The sequence below is a fragment of the Esox lucius genome, chromosome 1, assembly GCF_011004845.1.
Source record: "Esox lucius isolate fEsoLuc1 chromosome 1, fEsoLuc1.pri, whole genome shotgun sequence".
Classification (NCBI taxonomy): domain Eukaryota; kingdom Metazoa; phylum Chordata; class Actinopteri; order Esociformes; family Esocidae; genus Esox; species Esox lucius.
The window spans coordinates 14,208,022-14,231,190 of NC_047569.1; the positions used below are offsets into that span (position 1 = coordinate 14,208,022).

The following is a 23,169-nucleotide window of genomic DNA, read 5'->3' on the forward strand; positions in this document are numbered from 1 at the left end:
ATGATTCATGAATGGGTCTTACCTGGATCACCTTGGTACCTACTGCAGCATTCTCCCGAACGTCTGCTTCATATACATTTAGTCCAAATACCGGGCTGTAAAGGTTGGCTCCAAGGATCCTGACATGCACCTGGGCTGTGCTTGTGAATACCCCATCTGACACAGATACATTCAAACTATAGGCTGGCTCCATTCTCTGTTTCCTGTGACCAGACAGTGTGATGATTCCAGTCTTACCATCCATCATGAAGTTCATCCTCTCATTACCTGACAGCATACTGTACTCCAGCTTATCATAATCAGAGCTGTCAGCATCCAAAGCCTGAACACAGGTTACAAAATGGCCTCTAGGGGCTAATTCACTGACGTAGGCCTCATAGAGAAGCTGGTTGAACACAGGAGGGTTGTCATTCATGTCATTAACCACCAAGGTGACTGAAACTTCACTGCTCAACGGTGGGAAGCCGTTATCGGTTGCCCTGACGATGAAGTCGTATCGTTGGACCAGCTCATGGTCGAGCATTCGGGCGGTGAGGATGAGGCCGCTGCTGCTGTCAATGTGGAAATAGTCTGAACTGTTATAGGCATCTGTGGGGTAGAAGACCTGGTAGCGTACAATGTTGTTTTTCTCCGAATCTCTATCGGTTGCCACCACTTGAAGTGCTGGTGTGCCGATCATGGCAGTCTCAGACAGGACCGCTTTATAGGAGGTTTTCTCAAACACCGGAGGGTTATCATTAACATCATTAACTGTGACATCTACATCCACCTCAGCCCGGGCACCAGTTAGATAGTCGGTGGCTCTGACGGTCAAACGAAAGGATTGGGCGATCTCATAGTCCAAGGAGTTGATGACCCTGATGACTCCAGTGTCAAAGCCAATGTCAAACTGCAGCGACGGGTCTCCCTCCACAATGGTGTAGATGATGCTCTGACCCTCTGGGCTGGTAGCGTTGATTCCAAGGATAGGAGTGTGGACAGCAACGTCTTCGTTCACTGACACGGCATAGAATGACTTGTCAAAGACGGGCATGGCCTTGTTCACCACTGTGATGGTGAACTCAACAGCGGAGGACAGGGGAGGGTAACCGCCATCCTTGGCCAAAACCACCATCTGGTACTCCTGGTTGGACAAGTCTGACTCAAATGCCTTTTTCAAACCAAGGCTACCAGTCAACCTGTCAATCTCAAAGTGCCCATGGTCGTCTTTAAGGTAATAGGATACCTCCCCATTGATGCCTTTGTCACGGTCCACAGCGGTGACTCTGAATATGTGCGAACCCGGTTCAGCCTCCACCTGGACCGCAGCATAATATGGAAGTCCTACGAACACCGGAGCGTTGTCGTTGATATCCTCTATCTGGACCCTGACCATCACCCTGGCAACACGCAGGCGGTCATGCTCCCTCCCAGCCTCAACCACCAGCTCGTAGAACTCCTGCTCCTCACGGTCAAAGGGAATGCCAGTTGTCTGGATTACGCCAGAGGTAGGCCTGATCTGGAAGCGTGTCCCAGCATTTAGCAAGGTGTATTTCAGTGGCTCGTTAAGGCGATTCCCAACTGCGTTGACCACAGCCACCTTGGTGATGTTGGTGATGTTCTCCTGAATAGATGAGGAGTAGAGGCTGTGGGCAAATAACAGGCCAGAATCCAGTGCCTCTCGCACAATGACGGTAACCAGGGCCGTGCTGGAGAACTTCCCATCGGACACTTTGACGTTGAAGCGGAATCTCTCCTTGGAGAAGTTATTGTTCTTGACTGTGATGATACCACTGGAGTGATCGATGGTGAAGTGCTCCAGGCTGCTGTCTGTCAGTGTGTAGCTAAGTTCTGTGGGAACGTTTTGGTCTGGGTCCGTGGCAGAGACCTGTAGCGCTTCCACACCCGTGTAAGTGGGCAGCAGCAGGACAGTTTCATATGCATCTTGAGTGAAGCAAGGTGGAGAGTCATTGGTGTCAATCACTTGTATAGTAACCTCTGTGGGGCTATCCGCCGTAAGCTGAGGTCTCCCACTGTCCCTAACATGGACATGGAAGTTAAAAACAGCAAATGTCTCATGGTCCAGATTGGCAATGGTCCTGATGGAGCCAGTGCCAGAATCCACCGTAAAGAACATTTTGGCTGTGTCCTCAACAATCTGGTAGACTAATAGAGCATTTTGGTTGCGGTCAGCATCAGTGGCTTTGATGACCAGAGGGCTGTTGTCTGGGTTCAGGACTACGCTATTGATGGGCGCTGCCTCACTGATGCTACCCTGGTAGCGAAGAAACTGGAACACTGGCGGGTTGTCGTTTTCATCTACCACCTGTATAAGCAGGGTGGCGTTGGAAGCCATGCCAGCCATGTTGGTGGCCTGAACGATGAGGGTATAAGAAACTGTGATCTCAAAGTCCAGGGATTTCTGAGTGGTGATCACCCCACTGTACTGGTTGATCCTGAATGTGCGTTCACTGTTTCCATGCCTAATGTCATAGGTCAGAGTGGACTGGCTCACAGCACTCACTGTAGTCACAGATGTTCCCATGGCAACATTCTCCGTGACCTCAGCCTGGTACTCGGACTGGAGGAACTTGGGGTTGGCGTTGTCTGACAGTGTGACAGCGATGCGCACCACAGAAGTGGCGGAAAGCGGAGGGGAGCCGCTGTCAGTGACTCTGACGGTGATGACGTAATGGCCAATTGTGGTGAGGTCCAGCTCACGGGCAACGGAGATGATTCCCAGAATCGGCTCAATACGGAACGTGTTCCCTGTGTTACCTAGAGACAAATGGGCATAGAAAAACAACATATATATTCTTTCCGTAACAATCTATTGTTAAAACAAGTGTACACGCACAATACACTATCTAACATCAATTAACTGTACTGTGTCTAAATCTTTCGTTAATGAATTTGGTCATTTAAGAACTATTATATTCATGCAATTGTCCTACCTGATTCAATGCTGTAGAGGAGCTCTGCATTCTCCCCCTTGTCTTTGTCCAGGGCTGTCACCTGGAGCACAGCAGAGCCAACTGCAGCAGATTCGTAGACGAACCCCTCATACAGGGCACTGGTGAACACCGGAACGTGGTCATTAACATCCTCCACGTCTACCAACACACGGGCCAGGTTCCTCCTGTAGGGAAACTCCTGGTCCTTCACCTGAGGGAGAAAAATGTTTCAAATCAATGATCTTCCAAAGTAGCTGGTATGAATATGATCAAATCTGAAAGATAACATTTACCTGTCACAAGACAAAAAAAAAACTACCATGATTATGACATATTTAAGAACTATTTCTGAGGTTTGTATGCTATGAATTACGAAAAAATTGTCGCATTAACAATTGTCATCAATTGGATTAACTAATAGAGATTTAACTTTGCGTGAAAAGAAAACATTGCTACTGTAAACCGTTACAGGTCTTTTGGGACAGAGCAATCCTGTCAATGGGAGAGCAGATGACAATTAGAGGCTAATGAGATTGATATTCATGCCCCCATGCAAGACTCTCCAAAACTAGAGAATGGGATGAGAGGCAAAGCCGTCTCTTATAAGGCGCCAAACAGGCCCGCTATTAATAGAAGTAGCATTAGCATCAGAATGATGGCCTGTTCTGCTGACGGTATAATAAAACGCTGGTTATTCCAGCACTCTTAACACAACCCAATGGGCCTGGCTGGGAATGGCATAACACGCCTATTCTGAATGGTATTATGATACTGAGGATGTGTAAAGCTGAAGATCAATGGGCCCATTGGAGACAATAGAGCTTTTCTCTGTTTGTTCTGTTTGGGTTTATACATTGGTGCCTATGTACGCCTGAGCCTCAGGATAATACATACAAAGTCGTAGTCTTTCGGCTAATCAAAGCAACAACACAATAGAAAAAAAAACAAATACACTCACTGTTCAGGGAGTTATCTTTGACTCTGTAGTGGTTATGTGTAGTCAATTTAGACCTCTTATCTATATTGTACTGAATCAAAGCATATAGAGTTCACATACGAACAAACGCACAAACACACCTGAATCCAGCATCATAGCAGGCACTATCAAGGGCACACTGAAGGCCAGGTATTGTAGATACTATCTACCTATGGTTTCCACCAAATTGAATCAGTGTGTCCGCCTCAAACGGAAATATCTTCCCTCATAAAAAATGTCGAGACATTCCTACCTCGCTTATCACCGCTGTGTGATGAAATTGAAAATGACTATGTTTGATCGATAATTACATTTCCCGGAGATTAAATTATTAGAGTAGACATTAAAACAGTCAGTTGTAGGATGATTGGTGGTTTCCTTTTTCTGCCACTCTTATTCGCTATTCATTGAACCTTAGGAAATGAAGTCAAACAGAGCAAATTAGGATGATTCATTTCAGAGCTGAAAATCCCTCAAAGACCTCACTCATAAGCCAGTACACACATCACACACACAGAACTCTATACATACACCTAACCCTCTACCAACCGACAGATTATACTAATTCAAATCTCTCATTCACATGATCCTTTTTGTCTCTCTACAACACGCACGGACGCTCGCACGCACAGTCATGGTCTTAAAACCATCTCATTCCCCTGACAAGGGTGAGAATTTGGTTCAGTACTCTCAGTAATTAATTAGAGTAATTGCTTAATGATGAGCTCAGGTAAAATGAGACCACACAGACAAATGGTCCGCCTCTGGCAGAATAGATGAGCTACATAAGAAAATTAAAAACTTTTATTCGCTTTTCTCTCCGCATTCTCACTCTTACACTTCCTCTACTTCACAGACAGCTTTAAGATATCCATGTTTTTTTTATCTTCGAAAAATGCTGACACATTTCCAGGCAGAATCTAGAGGAAATAAATGGCCAATGGAAGCACTTCCACTGTCTCCCCTGCTGTCTGATTACCATGACGGTCAGGATGTGCTGGGCCCGGGCCTCGTGGTCCAGTCTCTCTGCCGTGTACACGGCGCCTGTGTTGGGGTCAATACGGAAGAGGCGCAGGCTACTTGGGTCGATGGCACTGTGGAGGATGTAGGTGAGGCTGTGGTGCTCGTCGCGGTCCGACGCCAACACTTGGACCACCTCCGTCTCCGGGGGTGTGTCCTCCGATATAGTGATGTCATAGGTGGGCTGGGAGAATACAGGCGGATTGTCGTTGTTGTCCAACACCGTGATGTAGACCTGAGGGGGAGAGGGAGAGAAGAGGTTTGTGGGTAGGGCGAGGCCGTGGTACAAAAAAAAGAGTAAGCACGGACCTTCACAAAAGCCAAAAACAACCAGATTTCTTCTTACTTTATTTCCCCAGATGTGTGATGTACTAACATAAAATATACAAGTTCCAGCTTGCACCATCTTGAGTGTCTTCAGTGTGCTAGTTTAAAGTTATTTTTTAGTTCAGCCTCATACCAGAACATATTGGCATATCAGAACTGACGTTTTCGCATTTTCCATAGTAACAAGTGCTATATAGTATACAGGCCATTAGAGACATATGTTGCCAACGCGCTTGTTGTGTTCCGTGAGTCCCTGACGGGAGGGAGTGGGGGGGGGGGGGGATTAACATGTTGTTGTGAGTCACGGCAGATTCCCGGCCGACGACGTCAAAGGCGGTTCCGTAAGAAGGGCGCACGGCGCATCGGGACAACGACTGCAGGGAAAGCTAAATATAAGACAGGAGCAGCAGTTGTCTTCCTGCCGGTGAACAGTGGAGATTTCCCCCATCGGGCGACACGCTGAGGCTCCATCTGTGATGTCGACGCCGGTGGAGGAAAAAAACTCAGCCCTGGTCTGTCGTCTGGCTCGACTACCGTCGGCGCGTCTTACGATGTGACCGCTCGCGTTTTGGAATGAAACGCGAAAGTTTGGACGGCGTGAGCAGGTACTATCAAACTGAGTGAGACATGGCCTAAGGACCAACGGAGACAGAAATAATTACACAGTCTGAGTACAGTAGAGTAGGGTGAGCAGGCATGTTTCTTGGCTTACTATGCTACTAGGCCTCTACACCTAATGAGGATTTGATTTCCCTTTCATGGCACACAGCGGTTAAGCTCATTTGCATTTCCCTCCAGCAATCTTTCTGAGCAAACAGAGAGGGAGATGGATGTGGGAGTGGGGGAGTTGATAAAACGTGATGGCAGAAATGGGAAAAGGTAACCCAACCTGGAATACATATGCCAGGACATCTCTACAGTACATTCTACTATCCCTTTCAAAAGGAAACCAGTTTCCATGTCACCAGGTCCCTTCACAGAAACAAAACCGCACACTGTGAGAACACGACCGTCAGACGGCCGTGGAAATGACAAATTGCCGACATATATATGAATATAAATGACATGTAGGAATACATCGGCTTGGCATGCCCGGGTATGGAATGGACCGGCCCTGAAATGACACCGGAGGGGAAAAGGAAGTGTGACATGTGTGTGGACTGGACTGTCACAGGGAAATAATAAGGTGTCTTGGACACGTTACGTCAGGGCAATCTCTCCAGCTCTATAAAAATGCTAATCCCTACCACTGTCTGTGTCCAGTCCCTTTCGCATTAACATACAATAAGCATTATATATGCATTTTAAAGGAGGGAAGAGAAATAAGATATCAAACGAAAATACGTATCTCGAGTTAAACTGCCCAGGGATGGCAGTGACTGCTGATATTAAACTTAATCAAATCCAATTGCTGAACAGAACTAGACATAACAGAACAGGTGAGGTCAGGAGAGGACAAAAAAGGACATAACAGAACACGACGGAACAGAAAGGGACAAAAAAGAGCAGAGCAGAGCAGGACAGAACAGCACAATGACACTGTTAGTTATCATCACAGCTCGCCGTGTTCCAATCACTCTTATAGGTCCTTGACACGCCAGGCACCAGCATTCACCTGACAATGTGAGGGATGCCATCCATCACGCTATCTGCCCCATTTTTCCCCCAAAAACGGCTGTGGGAAATAAATGTCCATAGGGACAAGTGCGTGGGTTCAAATGTAACTACAAGAAGCATCGTGTGATTTCCAGTGTACAGTGGGAAGGTTGGTGTATGGAAGTGCATTAACGCAGGGGACCCCTTTCAGTCCTAATTAAATGTTAGCGCCTCGGACATCCCAGAACTGTACTAAACAGTGTTAACGTCAACTGGCACCTGTCAATCATCTGGGGGGGATAGGTTCTGATGTGTCGCGTGTCCAACTGCAGTACCTGTGTGACGGCGGAGTTTGTCCCATCCGTCACCTCCACGGTCATGTTGTAGAAGGAGCGCTGCTCGGCGTCCAGAGGCTTGGCGATGATGATGGTGCCCACACTCTTCTCAATGTCAAACAGGCTCTCCGTGTTGCCGCCTGGCCCCGGGGGGTGGGTGGCGAGAGAACATGGGGTTAGTGACCGATGGTGGAGGTTGGTAAATCACCTTTTTCTCTCTTTCACACACTGTAATTGATTGACTCACATGCTCGTCTCTCTATCTCTACCTCGAACACTCAGACTCTCGCATGTAAAAAATACATTTAAATAAATTGAGTTCAAATACAGGGGAAAAACAAAACGGGGATATATAATAATAGGTAGTGGTTTGACAGTCTATGGGGGGTCTTCACAATTTCTGCCTCTCCACTAGGGAGTACAAAAACACAAACAAGCAAAGATACACATACACACATCAACTAACAGGATATGGCCATGCACAATCAATCCAATCACCAAAAAAATAGCTGTGTGTGTCCGTGTGCGTCTTCGAACCAATCTGTGAGTAATTACTAGGTTCAGAGAGACTCTACAGGGACTGATCCAGACGGCAGTCTTTCCTCTCAGTCCTGCAAATAACAATTAAGTGACAGAGACCAAATCAGGAAGAGAGTCCTCAGACTGAATTAGCAGAGCTGGTGTCAATGGAGCGCCTGCTGTGAAAGGGCCTGAGTCTGAAATGACCCCACTAAGACCAGCTGGAATGAACCACAGCCCCATCTCCTCTTCCAAATTGATTTAAATGGCCAATTTGGCCTAACGCTGATCATAAATCCCCGCTTAGTGTGTGAAGGTCATCTGTTGATGGGAAGTAAGTGTCTGGCGCGTGTGTGTGTGTGTGCGTGTGTGTGTGTGTGTGTGAAGGTGAGAGAATGTAAGAGTTTGCTTCTCTGCATGCCTATGTGTATACTATTTCAATGGGCACATGTTTCAGTGCATAAAAGTGTGTGTGGGTGTGTGTGTGTGTGTGTGGTACTCGTGGTGCAGACTCAAAGGGATTCCTCCCCGGCGTCTCTGTCTAATAAAGGCACGACCTCAACCCAGCACCAGATTAGACTACAACCCTCCATCACTCAGCCGCGTGTGTCCTAGTTTGCCTTTTGTTCGGTTAAACACTTCCAGTTCTCTGTAATCTGTCTCTTCAATCACTTTAATTCCAGCGATGCGGTTTTAATGGCTTTCCTCAAAAGTTGCGCGGAAGGAAGATACTAAAAATCAGCCTGGCTCCTTGTCTCTGTTCCCTCACTTCAGATAACTGTTATCTAATACTTTAACAGTATGCCGATAAGAACCAGATCTAACCACGGAGTCTATTTCAGTCTGTCCGTCTGTCTGTTCCTTCTGGAGCCAGCCTATATGACCTGACCAACCAAACGCTCCCTTTCAGGAGAGGAGGCGCCGAGGTTTGGCACGCTGAAGACCGGGTGGCCGGAAAAAGAACTGTTCTCCTCCACCAAATTATAGAGGGGAGACCGAATCCTCAGCGACACGGCTGTTATTAAACCCTCTGTTGAACGCTAAAATTGCTTCCCTCAGTCTCTCCATGCAGATTAAGGAGAGAAGCCGCTCCGGTGCTTAAAAACACTCCAGCAGCCACACTGCATTTATGCTCTTTTCAACTAACTATGGAGGAGGAGCGGAGGAAGTTAGCGTTTGGCGTAAACCGGGGAAACGTAAACAAACCAACAAAACTAGAGGGGAAAGGGGGACGAGCGTGGCACTGTCCCAGAAATGTGTTAAGAGTAAAATGCTGCCCTCGCTGAGTAGCCTCAATCAGCTGAGAAAACGCCTAAACTATTGTCAGTGAGTGAGTGAGAGGGGAGGGGTGCTGTAGCGTAGGCTGTGTTGAGGGGGAGATTTCTGGGTTTGATTGGTTTGGGCCGGCCTGAGGATGGCCTCGTCACGGTCATGCTACATAGAGTGACACATAGAAGCCGGCTGCTATAAGAGGACGGATCGGAAGCTGGGTGCTGGACGTCTCATACATGGGACAAGCGGTTGGCACGGCGTACGTCTGGACAGTGTGTGTGTGTGTTTATAAGGTTTAACAGCCGCCAAATGATTGTCTAGTGGGGGGGGGGGGTCTACTTGCTGTGCCCTAATGCGTTTAGTAGTGGATTAGTCTCTTTGTGCAGGTGCATAATTATGTGTGTGTGTGTGTGTGGTGTGTGTGTGTGTGTGTGTCCATGTCTGTGGGTGTGCGTCCATGGGTGTGTGTGCGTGTGTCTGTGGGTGTGTCCGTGGGTGTGTGTGTCTGTGGGTGTGTGTGTGTGTGTCTGTGGGTGGGTGAAATTGGAAAGTGATTGTAACCACAGCGCAGGCATTTGGGTATAGGTATGTGAATAATTGGGTTTGGGGGGGTTTGTGGGGGGGATCTGGCCAATAACTGAATCACTGTGTTTAGAGCTTCTTCACCTCTTCTCTGAGTACACACACCGACCCACGTACACAGACACACACCTGGGCACTTTCTTTCTAATCACACTCTCTGTCCATCAATAATCCCTCCATCCCCGAGGCTTCAACAGGTTCTATCCTTCTCCCTCCCTATCTCTCTACTTTGCACTAAGCCTCTCTCTCTCTCTTTCATCCAAAAGTCTCCGCTGCCCTCAATTTCATCTTTCCTTTAATCGCTGGAACTCCTCTTCTCCTCTCTTTCTCATCAGACCCCTGCTCCTTCAATCTTCCACAAGTCACTCCTCGTTCTCGGGCTACGTTCCACCTCTGCTCTCCCTATCTCTCTCTCCCTCCCTCCCTTTTATCCTAACCTCCCTCACACTCGTCTCCCTCCACCTCGCTCCTCTCTGTCCAGCCCTCCGCGGGATGCAGAGGTGGTTTCAGACAGAACCGGCATCTCTCTATCTACAGTGTGTTCAGTCTGACCCAATACGCTCTCACCTCCTACTAATCACCCGGCTGCTTAATTGGGCCGTCAGTGGGAGGTGTGTGTGTCTGTGTGTGTGTGTTTATGCCACTGTGTGTGTAGGCAGGGTCGCTGACAGCTCAGGGTTGGTGGTGTGTTGTTTCCCCAAACACTGATGCTTTAGCAGGTCATTAGACAGAGCTGTCGCCAGGGTCGCACAGGGGTCGTTGCCGTGCTAGCAGCCAGGGGCCTGGCTATAAAGGGAGACCAGAAGGTCTGATAGCCAATTGGGTACAGCCAGAAGTTTCTCCAAACACTAATCACTTATATTAACCTCAGAAGGGAGGGTGGCAATGTAACATTACATTAAAAATGTAGGACGCACGCCCACACCTCAATCCAATCTCTGCATAGTTTATGTGTGGGAGGTACAATAAAAAGAATGTAAAAACACACAAACACGCATGCACACACACACACACACACACGCACAAAACACAGGGAAAACACCTTTCATCTGCCCCGCCCCTTTGCCTCCAACTAACCAGCAGTAGGCGTGAGCAGAACTGGGCATACAGTGAATGATGGGGAAAGCACAGGTGAATGATGGGTAAAATCAAAGAGGAAGAAAGGAAGCAGAAAAGAAGCAGTTCGGAGTCGAACTGAGATACCTTCTGTGGAACAGTTCTTGCCACAAGCGGTCTGCAGTATATAGAACACCTCACGGAAAGGCCTTGGACCTTCCACACACGAAGCATTTAGAAAGGAGAAAAGAGAGGGAGGGAGAGAAGAGGAGAGAAAGTGTGAGACAGGGAGAGGAGAGAGACAAGGGAGTGGAGAAAGTGAGGAGAGAGACAGACGGACAGTGGGAGAGACATGGACAAAGGGAGACACAGAGAGAGTGTATGAGTGAGAGGAGGTGGAAAGAGAGAGGTTGAGGAAGACTCACGGTAAAAAGGGAGGAAGAGAAAAAAGAAAACACCAGAGTTCAATAAGGGAGGACAGACAGAGATATAGGCCAAAGGGAAGAATGATGAAGAAAAAGCAAGAGATGTGATTCCAGAAGTGAAAACAAGTAAGACAGAGAGAAGAGAGGAAAAGAGCAGGAGAGGGGAGTTTCAAATAGTAGACCAGAAAGACAGAAAAAAAGAGAAAGAAAGAAAGAGAAAGAGCCTAGAGCTGAAAGCACAAGCCAGAAGGTATCTCCCACTGGAACACACACTAACTGCCACTGCTCAGTGACAACAAAAGAGGGATGGATCATGGAGCATTCTGGGAATCACGATGCTGGCCTTGTAGTCCATCCACTGGTCTCTGGGCTACCTGCTCTCAACATAAACTCACCTAACTATAATGCAGTTCATGTGATGTTACTCAGTAGAAAATTGACATATTTATAATTTGTATATGACATTATATTAAAAGTAGTTATATAGAAAGACCACAGTCAATTCAAGGACAGTTAAACTATTGCATAATTTTGAGTCTAACAGTAACAATGTATTTGATCAAATTGTTTAAATTCATAAAAAATTATAAAACAAAATTAAAACTGCTTGGCTTTGATCAAAATTTTATCAGAAACTATATAGTGTGGCATTACAAATTCATATTAATAATGCTATCTGGAAAAAAATATATTGGACTTCATATAATCAAAAGGTTTTAAATAAGAAAATGTTTAGCAATTTCCGAAAGCATTTATCACTTCTTAAAAGACATTCCATAGTCGCTCCACAACAATCCTTTACATGAGAATAAGAACTGTGATATATCTTTAAGTAGCTGTAGTCGATGGGCTGGGACACAATTCACCTGTTGTAAAATGTGTAATCGCCTGAAAGGTGTAGTTCATTTCAAAAATGAAGTTGGCCAGTATTCTCAATACTCAAAAAGGGGTCAAAAGAATTATTTCTTGTCTGACAAACTTTTGGAGTGAACTACCCCACGTGGCATTTCTCTCCATTATCATTCCTGGAATATCTGTCAGGGACTTTGAGACATCTCGACTGTGTTTCCACTTTGTCATACACACCTTCACAGCCGATGGTGTGCGGTAAAATCGCCATGGTGACCGTGGGATGGCAGAGGAGAGATAGAGAGCGACACACGTGGCGACAGACCATGCAGAGAGGTCACAGTACCTGAGCTGGGCCTCATTCACAAACACACATATCAATCCAAAACCGCCAGCCCAAAACACCATGCACCAATAACGGTACACACACTGCCAGACTGACGGTCACTTCAGCCAATCAGTTGTATCCCTCCCCCAAACAATCCCCACCCATGCCCAGAGACAACAGTCGTCCCTGCATGTGGGTGGAGCCTCACCTGTGATGTCGAACCAGAGGGGGCTGGAGCTCTGTTGCATAGAGACCACTCCCACTATCTCGGCCACCTTGTCACTCTCCATGACGGTGAAGTTGTAGTACTGCTCGTCAAACAAAAGGGGCAGGGCTGAGGGCAGGGGCTTACGGATCCACTCGATGTGCAGACGGGCAGTCGCTGACTTCTGGGGGCGACCATTATCTGTAGCTTTAATCTACGTTGAGAGAGGTGGGTGGGCGTAGATGGGGGTGGGGTAGAGGGGGGTAGGGTAGAGAGAGGGGGATGGGGGTAGAGGGGGGTGGGGTAGAGAGAGGGGGATGGGGGTAGAGGGGGGTGGGGTAGAGAGAGGGGATGGGGGTAGAGGGGGGTGGGGTAGAGATAGGAGATGGGGGTAGAGGGGGGTGGGGTAGAGAGAGGGGGATGGGGGTAGAGGGGGGTGGGGTAAAGGGGGGTGGGGTAGAGGGGGGTGGGGTAGAGAGAGGGGATGGGGGTAGAGGGGGGGTGGGGTAGAGGTGGGGTAGAGAGAGGGTGATGGGGGTAGAGGGGGTGGGGTAGAGGGGGGTGGGGTAGAGAGAGGGGGATTGGGGTAGAGGGGGTGGGGTAGAGGGGGGGTGGGGGTAGAGGGGGTAGGGTAGAGAGAGGGTGATGGGGGTAGAGTGGGGTGGGGTAGAGATAGGGTGATGGGGTAGAGGGGGGTGGGGTAGAGAGAGGGGATGGGGGTAGAGGGGGGTAGGGTAGAGAGAGGGTGATGGGGGTAGAGTGGGGTGGGGTAGAGAGAGGGGGATGGGGTAGAGGGGCGTGGGGTAGAGGGGGGTGGGGTAGAGAGAGGGGATGGGGGTAGAGGGGGGTGGGGTAGAGGTGGGGTAGAGAGAGGGTGATGGGGGTAGAGGGGGGTGGGGTAGAGGGGGGTGGGGTAGAGAGAGGGGGATTGGGGTAGAGGGGGTGGGGTAGAGGGGGTGGGGGTAGAGGGGGTAGGGTAGAGAGAGGGTGATGGGGGTAGAGTGGGGTGGGGTAGAGAGAGGGTGATGGGGGTAGAGGGGGGTGGGGTAGAGAGAGGGGATGGGGGTAGAGGGGGGTAGGGTAGAGAGAGGGTGATGGGGGTAGAGTGGGGTGGGGTAGAGGGTGATGGGGTAGAGGGGGGTGGGGTAGAGAGAGGGGGATTGGGGTAGAGGGGGGTGGGGGTAGAGGGGGGTGGGGGTAGAGGGGGGTGGGGTAGAGAGTCAGTTGAAGAAAGAATTGCATAGAGGGATTGAGAGAGGAAAAGGGGGAGATGGTTAAAGAAATTGAGACAGAAGGAAGAGAGATGGTTGAATGAGTATAGATTTTAGAGAGAGGAAGAATAAGAAGAGAGACCCAAGAAAGGGAGTGATAGAAGTGATACAGAGCAAGGTAAACTATTTACAACAAAGGGGTATGGTGAGAAGACCCTAAAATTAGGGAATGCGGACCGCTGAAGGAGCCATAGAAACAGAACAGGCATGTGACATACTGCTACAGAAACCATAGTGAATAATGACTCACTGAGAGTTCGTATTTTAAATATTTCACAAAAAGACTTGAGTTAATATTGAAATGAGGAAACCATTAACCAGCTCTTCTACTTTTAAGTAAGAAAGACAGCAAGAGAAAGTCAGCAAGAAATTAAAACAAACACGGTAGAGGACAAACAATAAAATAACATTTCTGTATTTCTTTTGTACCTGTGTCTCCACAAACTAAGTGAAACAATGACGCATGAGCACAGAAAGAGAAAGAAACAGTAGGAGAAAATACTGCCAGACTGAGGTAAACTGAGGTAACTTACAGTAAGGATGTCATAGTTCCCGGCTGTGAACTGCTTCCGTGACGACACCACCGCAGTCTTGGGGTCGACGAAGAACTTGCCATCCTCATTGCCATCGATGATGCTGTAGGAGAGGTCGGCGTTAGCGCCTTCATCCCGGTCGTAAGCAAAGGCCCTGTAGATAGGCTCCCCTTTCTTCCGTCTGTCCCTCTCAGGCAGCTTGATCTGGTACACCTTCTCCGGGAAGGTCGGCTTGTTGTCGTTCTCATCCAGCACGTGGACAATCACCCACACTGTGGAGTGCTTGGGGCTGGGACCGCCGTCCGACACAGTGACCTGCACACGCAGACGCAGACAGGCGGACAAGCACATACACACACACATGGACCAAACATACACACACAGGTACAGACACACACAGGCAAACAGACAATAATGAAAAAAACATGGATGTACACACACACACAAGCATGTGAACACAGAACACAACAAAAAGGAGGAAAAATGATTTTGTTAGGATTCACATCGGTCTCTTTCCATGACTGAACTAATTAGAAGAGTCTCTCCTGTGTTGCAGCCTGACAACTGAAACATTTTGTCATATTTCCTAAGTGGGGATCCCTTTGTCTTTTATCTTCTTTCCTGTGTTCTGACAGCTAATTAATTTGGCTCTGCTTTTACTTCCACCATGACGAAGAGCTTCACTCACGATAAACACTGAAAGGGGAGGGGCCAGAGGAGGAGCTAACCAATGACAGAGAAGATTCAGCAAGTCCTGTCCATAAAATGATTTCATATTCATTTTCAGGGGAAGATAAAAGAACTTTGCTAGCTGCCTTCAATTCAACACAAAGCTATAATTAATTTCCCCAGTGCTTGTATTTGGATTCGTTTAAGAAGTCCATCTGTCATTTTAGAAATGCCACAGTGAGGAGATGCCATCGCTAGATGGAGAGAAATGCTAATGAATTACAGAGATAAAGAGAGAGCGAGAGTGAAAGTATGAGAAAGTGAAGGAAAGATGGGTGGTGTTTGTGGGGTAGAAGTGAGAGAGGGAAGGACAGAGGGAGCGAGAAAGATAACAGGGGTGTGTAAAAGGAACAAACAACAGCAAAACGTAGGACAAGAAAAAGGAGGAATGAAGGACATAGGAAACAGCCCTCCAAGCCGGTGGCACTTGACCCCCTCTGTGAGTGAATGTAATCTGCTTTGTGCAGCAAACTGAGAGAGGCTGGGTTAGCTAGTGAAAGAGAGGGAATAGTGAACAAGTGAGTGGCAACAGACAACTCAGAGCAAAGGACAACAATGATCACTTAAGGTTGACATTAAACGGCTCTCATTCTGTAGTGGAAGAGAGCGAATGAGAGGAACAGAATGAGAGAGAACGAGGGAGAATGAGAGAAAAACCAAATGAGAGAGAGAACGAGGGAGACTGGGGAATACATAAAAGATAGGCGTGCCCGGCCTGTCAACGAGGCTTGCAAACCACATACAGCAACACTGCAGCACAAGGACACCACAGACCAGCTGGCTACAGTGAGCATGCAACAAAACTGCCAAAACATGCTAATACAGGGCTTCTCAAACTGTGGGTCAGTGTGACAATATTGACAAATTATGTTCAATGTCCAAAATGTGCCACTAGCTCTACAGTTGTGTTGGAAATATTGATGTCTCTTTGAAAATACAGATGAACATTTTGGCACCCGACAACATGAAAGGGCTAGTGGGCTGGCTGGCTGACAAGCTGAAATAAATGAGAAGCAGAGGCGGAAGACTGTAAACCCAACAAGTTGTGTCTTGGCTTTGTTAACACTCTAGTTGTCTAGTTACATTGCTGAATAAAGCTTCTCTTGGTAACATTAGGGAATCTCCTTGTTAAATAACCTTACTCTCTTGCATAAAATTGTGAGTAGCATTTTCATTTATTTAATTAACTTCATGAGCATGAATGTTTGTTCTCGAAGTAGCTCACGTCAAAGACCGTATAAAACTTTTCAAGCATTTGCTAGCATTTTGCGAGAAGTCATTACAGAATTTTCTGTTCAAAAGGTGAATTGGGGTAGAAAATACCTCCCCTTGTTTTTAGTGCCAGTGCTACCACATATCCCAGAATTGGTTGCTATTAAAGGAGACAATTGTAAGATTTCCACAACACAGAAGTAGACAAATACTATTATAAATGGTATTAGGTAAAGATGTTGTTTGAAATAGACTACTTTTCAAATACATTGTTATTGTCAATGTATTCACACTCATCACAATCAGTGTACTCCCAATGATTGTCATTTTTGTTTTGTTCTGGTGGTTGTATACAGTTGCCAGTCCCAAAGGACTGATAACGCTCAGGCGAAAACCCAAATAAATATAGGCATCATTTTAGAGAGACGGAGGAATATACAGACCGATGTGGATCTGAAAAGTGAGCTGTTGGTCATATTTCTCTGTGACAGGTAAGCTATACGTGCAAGTAGCAAGCTAGCTAGCTTGTATGCTACACATATGTGTCCGACACCATTAGCTATGGAATAGCACACAAAAATTATTAGTTTACAATGATATCACAAGCAGGATGGGCTATGCAAATGGGAATTCCAAATAACATGTTAAAAGTTAGATAGATTACAAAGCGAGCTAAGGCAATCTAGAGTCATAAACACATGATGTCTCCCATTCCCCTCGTACAGTAGTAGTTAGAAGGCTGAAGATTTCTCCTTTAAGGTATGACTGCTGTTACAAAGCTAGCTGTAATTTAACAAAGTTACTGGATCATCAGGTATTTTAGTAATTAAGAGAAAAAGTATGATAACTTATCTTAACTTTGGTAATTACTTCATAAATGATTAAATATGTATTCCTTTTCTATCTGTGTCCATACTGTTTATGAGTTTCCAGTTGATATACCATATGGTTCAAAAGAAAAAAAAAAGGCAAATTAATGAAAAATAATCCAAGCATCTAATCAACATTAGAGTTGTTTTTAATTAACTTTGCAACTCTCTTAACTATTGACTGACACAAGTATGACAAAAAAACTAATACATATAGACATAGTTGAATTCATCAAATTGTGTAATAACACTTTTATGGTTTATTTGAGGATAATGTTTGAATACTCAGTTTGTTTGTTTTGTTCAAATCACCTCATGTATTTCATATACTGTATATAAGTTGCATTGGATGAGGCTACACAGATGGCCAGACATAATTACACCACTGATCATCCCAAGTGCCCGTAAGGTCCACAAAATGTATTGTGATGGATTACATAAAATGTACTGAAATAGACCAAATGTGTTATGGTTTATTAGTAAACGTCCAGTGTTTGTAATGTACTGTCTCTTTGCAACAGTAGGCAGCAGAACAGAACACAGCTTGCCTAATTGGTAATTCCTATGTAAAGCTATTAAGACCACAATACCATTCAAATTGTGTCAAGATCGCCAACACACGTAAGCACTAATAATGTGTGTGCACCAAAGACAGTAGTAGCCTGAGCCATAACGCAGGTTTGAGGTAACTTTGGTCAACAAAGTTCAATTAGAAGTTTTCCATAGGCCACAAAAAGGAATCCGGACGGACTCGCCTCCGTTCAGTAGGTCCTGTTATTGAGTGTCGTTTGGCCCAGGGGTATGAAGGAAAATGCCAAAGCAATTGACTGATGAACCAGCCTTGTTGTCTCTGCTTGGCAGCCTCCCCTCTCCACGGTGACGCTGTGACCCTATTACGGCTGCTGAGTCACTGGCTTACGACGGCTCCGCTCGCTGTCCTTGAAACAGCGCATCACATCGCGACAGGCTTTTCCTCATATGACGGAAAATAGATTTCTGCCCAGTTTCACACCCTCTCTGGGTCATGCGGGGTAAAAAACTAAACGCTGTAGTTAGTTAGTGGTCTGTTGATGCCCCTTTGGTGGTCTGATGTTATACTTGGCAAAGTGGGTTGGGTTATTTCCTGCCTTGTAGGCAATGTCATTGGTCAGGGCCAACCCACCCACTTTCAGTCCCCAGAGTCCATGATGCAATAGTATATGTGCAGGGGCGCCAGGGTGAACCTGTCCGATCTGTTGTCAAATCTCTTGTCTTATTTAGGGTCCTATTGAATCCTATGTTGCCTCTAATTCTCCTATCTCTTTATCCCTCATGACCCGTCTCACAAGACTTTTCTGCCTGACGACACTTGCTGTCACTGCCCACGCCTCACCCGATCTCACTGCTACTTTTGTATCAACGTCTAAACATTCTCCAATGAAATTCAAACTGAGAATATATTTCCACCGGATGATCTGACATTTCGCACCCTGTATAACCACTGTGATTACTTCTAGGTTATAGGTTAAGAAAAAAAAAATTGACATTTCTATTGACCTGAGAGGAGTAGGAACTCTACTCTTCTCTCACTCTAACTTAAGCCGGCAGAGCCAGAAGATCACTGGCAACCCCCTGGAGCATGGCTTCTCTATTCCATCTTAGATGCTGACCATTCTATGGAGTTGTCCCCTGCCACTGTCTCTTTGATATTTTAGGCTGGGTATCTGAATGAGCACTTTCTGACAGTGGCTGATGTAAAAAGGACTTCATAATAAACACGATACTAATAATTATTAGCATTTTTGCCAACATAGCCAGTTGACTTTGCCAGTTAAACAGATACGTTTTTCTTTCATATTGATATTAGCAACCAATTTAAATGCGGCACTGACTCACCTAAGCCTAAGGAATGATGTTCCGTCTCCATGAAGAGTTTTGCGTTCACCTAGCCATTTGCAAAATGCAGCTAAAAGTCTTCTAGACTGACGCTCCAGTCACAGGAAACCTTTCTAAGAGATACTTTGACAGGCTGAACTCTTGTTTCATCGCTTTCCCGCTTTTCTCTCTCTGAAGAGAATGAAAGTTAGTGAGAAGTCACCCTGAGATGAAGAAAATGAACCAAACTTGCTGTTACTAACGGAACTCAGAATTTGAGAAAAAAAAGTCACAGACACTGCACTCTTCTCCTCTATAAAACAAACTCACACAAACACGCACACACAGGAGTGCATGTGTTTGACCTACCCACAGATGCTGGCAGCAGGCTTTTCTTCCCCCAATATCACTCAAGCTTTTGTCTCAATCATTTGATCTCAGATGTAACACTTTTCTCTTCCGCCGCATTGAATAGGGGTTCTGACCCTGTCCTTGTTTGTGTGTGTGTGTGTGTGTGTGTGTGCGCGCGGTATCTGTTCAAGTAAAAAATCCCTTTTAGTACATGCAGCTGCCTCTTAAACATCTCATCGACAGTCAGAGAGGCTCTGAATTAAAGCATGGATGTATCCATCGCCACTTAGACCTTCTTCTGTACCTTCTTCAGACCCATTAATAAGAGGCACAAGTTCTTCCATAGAAAGTCCATCACAAAGGGACAAACAAACAGATATGAGAGAGATAGGGTGTCGTGTCCTCTACTGAAGTAATAACAACAACAAGAGCTGCTAGACATATCCTGCCCAATGCAAGTGAACACATTCCATGCTAACAAGCTGCGTAAGAACTTTGCACTATAAATCCTTTGAAAACCTGATTGCTCATACAGTACAACGGCATCAATATAAAGCTCTGCACCAAACTGTTGAAAACAAACGGGAGCCATTAACATAAAGGATCATCTCTTCAGATATTGACAAGGCTTTACAGCGTGGGACAACAAAATCATAATCATTCTCAGTCTGTTTATTCCTCATTGATCTGCTGTGCCATTTGTGTAAATTAATATGGATTTCTATGACCGGCCTAAATCACACCACTATTTACTGTTTGGTGGGTTGGCATATAGGAAATAGGATTTAACTGGTTTGCACTGCAGGATATTTATTAAAGTGTGGAGATAAACCAGGAAGGGAGATTGGACTCAGGAAATGGCTAGCAGGCAGACAGCAGACACACACACAAACAGACAGAGGACCAAGAGAAAGGAGCATGTCTGAAGACGTTTGTATTCTTTCCAGACCCAGATCTTTGGCTATACAGCTACTCCTACGCATTAAAGAAGTGGGGTTTGAAAGCAGTCCGGAGTAAAATAGGGAGGACATATCCAACATGCATCGTAACACTCGTCAGCTTCCTACTTCCTTTGAAAGGGAGTTCATTTCAGAAGACACTTGCACGTGCACACCCGTGACTCAGATGCTGCATTTGGTGTTGGTTAATGGGGATCCCTAATAACATTCTATCCTGATCCTAACCTGCAATCTGCAGACTTACATCAAGATACGGCACTCCACTCAGCCTTTAATGGAACACAAAGCGCAATCTTCATTTCCAGCTGCGCTCCTCTGACTGACTGAATTACACTAGACCTGCCTCTAACGCACCCCCCCACTGAGAACAGCAAGACAGAAAGGTGAAGAGATGGGAAGGGAGAAAGAGAGTTGGGAAAAGGGTGAGAGAGTTACAGTAGAAAGATGGCGTTAGGAGAAGAGAGAGAGAGAGAGAGAGAGAGAGAGATAGTGAGAAAGAGAGAAAAAGAGAGGGAGGGAAGGAAGGTAGAGAGAAACAGAGAGGGCATTTGATGTGTGTTAACAGCAGACAGCCACACTCTAAACTGAACTCATGTAGCCTTGTGGTTAATGCGCCGGGCCAGCAAACCAAAGGTAGTAAGGTGGAATCCCTGAGCCAACAGGGTGGGAAACGTGTTGAAGTGGCCCTAACTTGCAAAAGAAATCCACTGCAACACTGTAAAAAAATCCTTCTGGAAATATAACAACAACATTCTTGAGTTCAGCAATTCAACATTCTTGAATTCATGGCTGATATTCTTGTTTTCAGAATAACGGGGGCCTGAAATACACATGAAATATGCAAAAACACTATCAATTCACATGTGCATAATACGCAAAAGAGAAATCATGGCGCCCACTTTTATTTTTATAAGTTTTTTGCTCTCACCTCTAAAACATGCTCAGACTGCTGCTCCCGGTCCAGTTTCCTGGCTGTAGTTGTGATGACACCTGTAATGACAGAAACAACTGCATCAGAGAGAACACACCTGGTCACCCCCGTCCAAAACATAGTGTCTGTCACTTTCCATAAGTCAGATCTACTTATGATAACACACCCCTTCATTAACACAATTAGCTCACGGGACACACGTGTGCGTACACGCACGCACACACGCACGCACGCATGCACGCGCACCGTGATTCCTGCCATCCCACCAAATGAGCATGGTGACAAGATAATTACCACGGGTTAGCATGGGTGTCTTACAGGAGGACGTCTGGGGCTAATTACTGGGACTGGTCTCTACTGCCCCTAATTGTTTCGTTGCTTAATGTCATTACAGCAAAACAGACAGACGGAGGGAATCGGAGAGAGGGTGTGAGAGCAAGAGCGAGAGATGAAACAGAGAGAAAAGAGGCGAGAGAGGGGGAGAGGAGAGAATACGAGGGCAGCTGAGAGATACAGAGATGGGGGGGGGGGGAGGGGGGTGATGGCGGGTTCTGAGTAGCCACACCCCCAAAATCACATCATTATCGCGCCTCCCCCTGGGGAGCCTGGACAATATCCATTTGCCAAAACCATTTGGATGTGTCGCCGGCTCATTGCTGCTTCATGTTCTGTCTGTCATTTTGAAGAGGAGACATTCTGCAGAGAACGGTTCCACATGCTAGGTCGCAGCACTGCAGAACACCACCCATCGTCACACCCTGTTGCCCACACTACACTCCTCTACCGGGCAACGTGGGAGCACTCGCTAAAGCAAGGTGTATTTGATTGGTCTGACGCATTGCCAGGTCTCGGCGGTTTACCCAGGGTTCTCGGTCCTGTTTGGCTACCTTTTACAGCTTAGGTTTCAGATGAGGCCCATTCTACTGTACCTTCATCGTGCAACTACCTCTTCTTCTTTTGTCTTTCTCAACCATTATCGACTTTCCACGTGGACCTTATCTTGAGGTCTGAGGCTGAAATGAAACCCGTCTCCTGTACACGCTGGTTGGGGCGCACACCATTGTTATTACATTGCTTTAATCATTTTCTATCTGTCGCACTGCCCCTCCTCCCAACACCCTCCTCCACCTTCCCTCCACCGGCCCAATCTCCCACACCAAGGTCGTCCATCATAGTACAGCGCACGCACGCACACACACACACACACACAAACACAAACCCTCAGAATTGAGAGACTTTGAGAGGAAGAGGAAATAAAAACAGAGAGCGACAGAGAGAACGCAGGCGGGAAAACAGAGCGGGAAGAGAGAGAGAGAGAGCGAAGGGAGAACAGAGAGGAGGAAGAAAGAGAGGATGGCCAATGGCAGCAGTGGTCAAGGCCTTGTACTGTCAGTCATTTACAAGGCATTTAAAATCCCAGGCAGTTTGATAGAGACCACAGGCATGAGCCAGAATGACCCTGTCTCCATCTACTAGTCACACCACCGCCCAACCCCGCTTCTCCTCAGCTCCTTCCCCTCACGTCTCTCCAATCAATAGAGTTTTAGGCCCTTGGAAGATTTTCTGACAACACTGTCAAGAGAGAGAGGGAACTAAACGGCAGTAAGAAAGAGCTTCTGACTAAAGGGTCATGATCTAGAGTGACACCTTATATAATCTCAGAGCATGCCCGGAAAAGTAGAAGCAGAGCTAAGATGCAGTTGTTCCATCTAGAGAAGAAAGGACCATTCTCAAAACACACACACACACACACAAATAAGAATTTGGTACATAGTCAGTGACAGATAAGCAGTGTTCTGAGTGTTACCTTTGGCAGATGTTTTCAACCCTGAAGGACCCTAGTAACCAGGTACTGAGTCTATTTGACCCTCCTTCACTGGTGAGTCAATACACACTATGGCGTGCCTGTCCTATCAGCGCCTCGACCTCACAGTGAGTGTGCGCTGCCATTGGAGGCCGAGGGCCACGCACCATGGTGCCCATAGGGCAGGTGCCGGAACATTCCAGAAGCAGCTAGACCCCCCCTACGCAGGACCA

General features: G+C 46.5%; 1 protein-coding gene across 8 annotated transcripts in view; it reads right to left on the reverse strand.

Annotated features, from left to right (window-relative positions):
- Positions 1 to 23,169, reverse strand: part of fat3a (FAT atypical cadherin 3a) — a 159,536-nt gene that overhangs the window by 27,557 nt on the left and 108,810 nt on the right. For 5 of the 8 annotated variants that reach the window (XM_020048494.3, XM_029119354.2, XM_029119343.2 and 2 more), the window contains 8 exons: positions 21,130 to 21,191; positions 14,228 to 14,542; positions 12,427 to 12,637; positions 10,764 to 10,832; positions 7,188 to 7,327; positions 4,889 to 5,164; positions 2,934 to 3,144; positions 23 to 2,757 (listed from right to left, as the gene is read on the reverse strand). In XM_020048494.3, coding sequence (XP_019904053.3) covers positions 23 to 2,757; positions 2,934 to 3,144; positions 4,889 to 5,164; positions 7,188 to 7,327; positions 10,764 to 10,832; positions 12,427 to 12,637; positions 14,228 to 14,542; positions 21,130 to 21,191 — 4,019 coding nt within the window. Of the gene's footprint in view, positions 1 to 22; positions 2,758 to 2,933; positions 3,145 to 4,888; positions 5,165 to 7,187; positions 7,328 to 10,763; positions 10,833 to 12,426; positions 12,638 to 14,227; positions 14,543 to 20,709; positions 21,022 to 21,129; positions 21,192 to 23,169 lie in introns of those variants that run through there. The other 3 variants (XM_029119359.2, XM_020048500.3, XM_034291599.1) reach the window with 2 other exon arrangements.